Source organism: Mandrillus leucophaeus, unplaced genomic scaffold (genome assembly GCF_000951045.1).
Source record: "Mandrillus leucophaeus isolate KB7577 unplaced genomic scaffold, Mleu.le_1.0 Scaffold1262, whole genome shotgun sequence".
In the NCBI taxonomy this organism is placed as follows: Eukaryota; Metazoa; Chordata; class Mammalia; order Primates; family Cercopithecidae; genus Mandrillus; species Mandrillus leucophaeus.
In genome coordinates, this window is record NW_012101010.1 from 510,932 (window position 1) to 515,492 (window position 4,561).

The following is a 4,561-nucleotide window of genomic DNA, read 5'->3' on the forward strand; positions in this document are numbered from 1 at the left end:
CACCATTTATTAAATAGGGAATCCTTTCCCCATTTCTTGTTTTTGTCAGGTTTGTCAAAGATCAGATGGTTGTAGATGTGTGGTATTATTTCTGAGTCCTCTGTTCTGTTCCCTTGGTCAATATGTCTGTTTTGGTACCAGTACCATGCTGTTTTGGTTAGGGTAGCCTTGTAGTACAGTTTGAAGTCAGGTAACGTGATGCTTCCAGCTTTGTCCTTTTGACTTAGGGTTTTCTTGGTAATGCAGACTCTTTTTTGGTTCCATATGAAGTTTAAAGTAGTTTTTTTTCCAATTCTGTGAAGAAAGTCATTGGTAGCTTAATGGGGATAGCATTGAATCTATAAATTACCTTTGGCAGTATGCCCATTTTCACGATATTGATTCTTCCTATCCATGGGCATGGAGTGTTCTTCCATTTGTTTGTGTCCTCTTTTATTTCATTGAGCAGTGGTTTGTAGTTCTCCTTGAAGAGGTCCTTCACATCCCCTGTTAGTTGGACTCCTAGGTGTTTTATTCTCTTTGAAGCAATTGTGACTGGGAGTTCACTCATGATTTGGCTCTCTGTCTTTTATTGGTGCTTCAAGATGATTATTTTGAATTTTTTATTAGTCAGTTTTTAATTAGCATCAGTTACTTGTGCTTTATTTGTTATTTTGGTGGTATCATGTTTCCTTGATTATTTGTGATCCTTGTGGACATGCCCTGGTTTCTGCACATTTGAAAAAGTGGGTACCTCTTCTACTCTTTACAGATTGGCTTTGGCAGGGAAAGCGTTTACCAGTTGGCTGGTCCAAAGATTCTCAGTGGGCTATCTAGCTGGGCTCATGCATGGACTTATGCTAGAGTTCTTGGGCAGACTTGTTTGGTGCCTGGGTTAGCAAGTGGATAGGCCTTGTGTCTGGGTCTATGGGGTCAGTCTGGTGCTGGGGTCCATTGAGATGGGCCCGGAGCCTGTGTCAATAGGGACTGGACTTGAATTCTGGGTCCATGACAGCCAACCTGATTCCAGGAGTAGGTATGTGGGGTTAGGCCTTGAGCCTGAGTCTGCAGGAGCCACCCTGGTGTTGAAATGAGCCTGGTGCCTGTGTGCATTGGGATAGACCTGGAACTTGGGCCCATGAAGCCTGGGCCTCCTATGTTGAACCAGTGCTGGGGTCTCCTATGGCGGGCCTGTACTCTGGAATTGCTGGAGCTGGCCTGGATTCTGTTACCTGGGGCTGCAGGGACTGGTCTGGAGCTGCAGTGCGTTAGAGCCTGGGTTCACAGGGCCCAGTCTGGAGCCTGGAACTGGCAATGCTAACCTGGTGCCTGGGGTTATGTAGGGTGGCCTGGAGCTGGTTGCATAGGGGCTAGCCTAGCACTGGGGTAGGCTTGGAGGCTGGGACTGCGGGTATTGCTCTAGAGGCCAGGTCCATGGGCACTGGAGTCAGGGACCACAGAGTTGGTCGGGAGCTGCGGCAGGCCTAAAGGCTAGGTCCACGTGTTCTAGCCTGGAGTCTGGGGATTTTCGGGGTGTCCTGGCACTGGTGCCAGTCTGGAGCCTTGGGTGGGCCTGGAGCCTGAATTTGCTAGGGCCAGTTTAGGGCCTGGGGTTGTTGGGGATGGCCTCGTGTTTAGGTTGGCCTGGAAACTTGTTCTGTGGGTGCCAGCCTGGTGCTGATGTTCATTGGCCTGGACTTGGTGCTGGGGTCTGTGGCAAAGTTGGGTGCTTACTTCACTCCTTTCAGCCCGTGAAGAGAGTATCTATCTCGCTACTTACTGTGCTACCTAGTCTTGGGGGAGGAGTGATAGAAGTAATGTGAAGTTGTCCTTCCTACCCTTCTCAATGAGCCTTTTCTTATTTCTGTAACACATTCAAGTGCTATACTCTCTCATCTGAAATCTTTAACTCTTGTGAAGATATTTTTGTGCATGGATAGTTGTTCAAATGGATGTTTCTACAAGGAAAAGCACTGGAAAGTCCTATTTTATCATCTTGCTGACATCACTCTTGTATATATCTATACATCACACAATTATCCCACCTTTGTAAATGTATGACACATATATGTATGTATGTATATCTGTGTGTACATGTGTGTTTTTGTTCTATTTGCTAATCTGATTATTTCATCCAACTAGTATATTATGAACTTCATTCTGAAATAAAGTATTCTTCTTCAAATATTTTTTAATGATTGCATAATATTTCATTGTATGGATGCACCAAAATTTAGCTAATCAATTTTGTTATTTTTCCATATTTATTATTTTATTATTATAAAAAGTCTTCTAAGGACTTCTTATCTATTTGAGCATAATCTTGATTACTTCCTTAGGGTCTAGCTTTAGATGTGAAATAGCAGAATCAAAGGTTATGTTAAATTTTATATTCCTTATTATTATTCTTTGAAGATGACAAAGGAAGCAGATCTCCTGTCTTTTACATGACAGAGGTTAGATATAGTGGTTGCTTATGAAGAAAAGGAAGGAAGTGGTCTCTTATGTGCAAGTCTTAGCTTTCTTCCTAGTGTCTTTTATATTCTATCATATCAACCAGAGCTGTGTAATTAATTAGTTATTCATGTGCAAAGTAAAGAACTAATCTGCAGCACATTAACACATGTAGAAAATTTAGAAGTTCTGCCAAAATAGATTTTTATATGCATAAATGTAACATGAATAACATTTCAGGTTTCATGACCCCTTTCATATAAACAAATATTATTCAAACTCAAGACTAGAACGAAAATCTAGACATTTTTCGGCAAGGTTAGCCAATAATTCTTAAACAGTTGTGCTTTTGGAATTATCTGTAACCATGGAAAGAGGACTTTGGGGGTTAAAATTTTAGTTTGCCTTTCCCATGTGCATGAATCTTTTTTATTTATTCATTTACTATTTTATTTTATGGTTGAAATTTTGCATAAGAACATACCTTTCTGAATGGTTTTTACATGTCAATGACTTTTTTTTTTTAATTTTCTAGATTTGGATCCTACAAAGAAGGACACAATTATGAAAACAACCATCATTTTCATATGAATACTCCTAAATACTTTTTATGAAACATTTAAAACAAGAAGCTATTGGCTGGGCAAATCTAAGAAAAAAAGTATGTAAGATAAAAAGAAGAGATTAATGAAAGTAGGAAAGTACATATGAACAACCTCAACTTAAAAACAAACATGGTATCTATACAGTGGGAAATTACCTCAATTTATAAATCATGTTGCTTAATAAAAACATTTCTCCAAATTGTTTTCCCTAAAATTTGATAAAAAATAGAATGTGGGGTAATATAAGAAAGTTTCACCATGGAGTTAAAATAATTAAAAACGTCTTATCTTTTTAAGGTTTAGAAATAGGACTTTTTTTTGTTTTCTTTTTTTGATACAAAATCTCTCTCAGTTGCCCAGGCAAAGTGCAGTGGTGTGATCACTGCTCACTGCCACCTTGATCTTTAAGGCTTAAAAAATAGGATTTTGTTTTTTGTTTTTTTTTGAGACAAGATCTCTCTCAGTTGCCCAGGCTAAAGTGCAGTAGTGCGATCACTGCTCACTGTACCCTTGATCTCTTGGGCTTGGGTGATCCTCCCACCTCAGCCCTTGGGGTATCTGAGACTATAGGTGCTTGCTACCATACCTGGCTAATTGTTTAATTTTTTGTAGAGAAGAGGTCTCACTATGTTGCTCAGACTGGTCTCAAACTTCTGGGATCAAGCAATCCTCCCACCAACCTCCCAAACCGCTGGGATTACAAGGGTGAGCCACTGCACCCAGCCAGACATTGATTTGTTGGTGAGCTGGAAAGATTACTTGTGAAAATCAAGCAATTTTAAACCCTTCTTGGGACAAAGCTGGGGAAAATGTTTAACAAATTAAGTCTAATTAGTAGAAGAATAACATGCATGTGACTATTACTGACTTAACATGAGCAGCAGCCCATCACCATCCTTCCCTGAACTGTGAGGGGTTGTCTGTCTTTTCCCCATGCTTACACCTCTTCATGGCTGTACATGGCACCCTGTGCTGATGTCTCCAATCAGTCAGGCCACCAGGCTCTCAGCAAGCATACTTTAACACACAGAAGGGTCCCATGAAGTGATTTTCCTTCTGTAGAATCAAGTAGGCAGACAAAGGGAGAATTCAACACAACAGCACCATCTCCATGGAAGATAATGATTTGAATGTTGGCCATGGAGACACCTGAAGTCTTAGAACTGGAAAGGACACTGAATGCTGCTTTGCCTTTTGGGGCAGGGATAGAAGTTGTCAGAAAGATAGTTTCCAAAAGTATTACATCACAATCTAAGGAGATTCCTCAGATCTTTTTAACGAAAGTGTATCATACTAGTCTGTTCTCAGGCTGCTATAAAGAACTGTCCAAGACTGGATCATTTATAAAGGAAAGAGATTTAATTGACTCACAGTTCTGCAGGGCTGGGGAGGCCTCAGGGCACTTACAATCATGGTGGAAGGGGAAGCAAGCACATCCTTCTTCACATGGTGACAGGAAGCAGAAGTGCTGAGCAAAAAGGGAAAAGTCCCTATGAAACCATCAGATCTCGTGAGAACTCACT

At 40.7% G+C, this 4,561-nt stretch overlaps 1 protein-coding gene across 1 annotated transcript in view; it reads left to right on the plus strand.

Moving 5' to 3' along the window:
• Positions 1-3,233, plus strand: part of CWH43 (cell wall biogenesis 43 C-terminal homolog (S. cerevisiae)) — a 113,838-nt gene extending 110,605 nt beyond the window's left edge. The window contains exon 15 of the mRNA XM_011972048.1: positions 2,969-3,233. Within this exon, the coding sequence (XP_011827438.1) occupies positions 2,969-3,047 (79 nt within the window). The 3' untranslated portion in view covers positions 3,048-3,233. The remainder of the gene's footprint in view (positions 1-2,968) is intronic.
• The last annotated feature ends 1,328 nt before the right edge of the window (positions 3,234-4,561 follow it).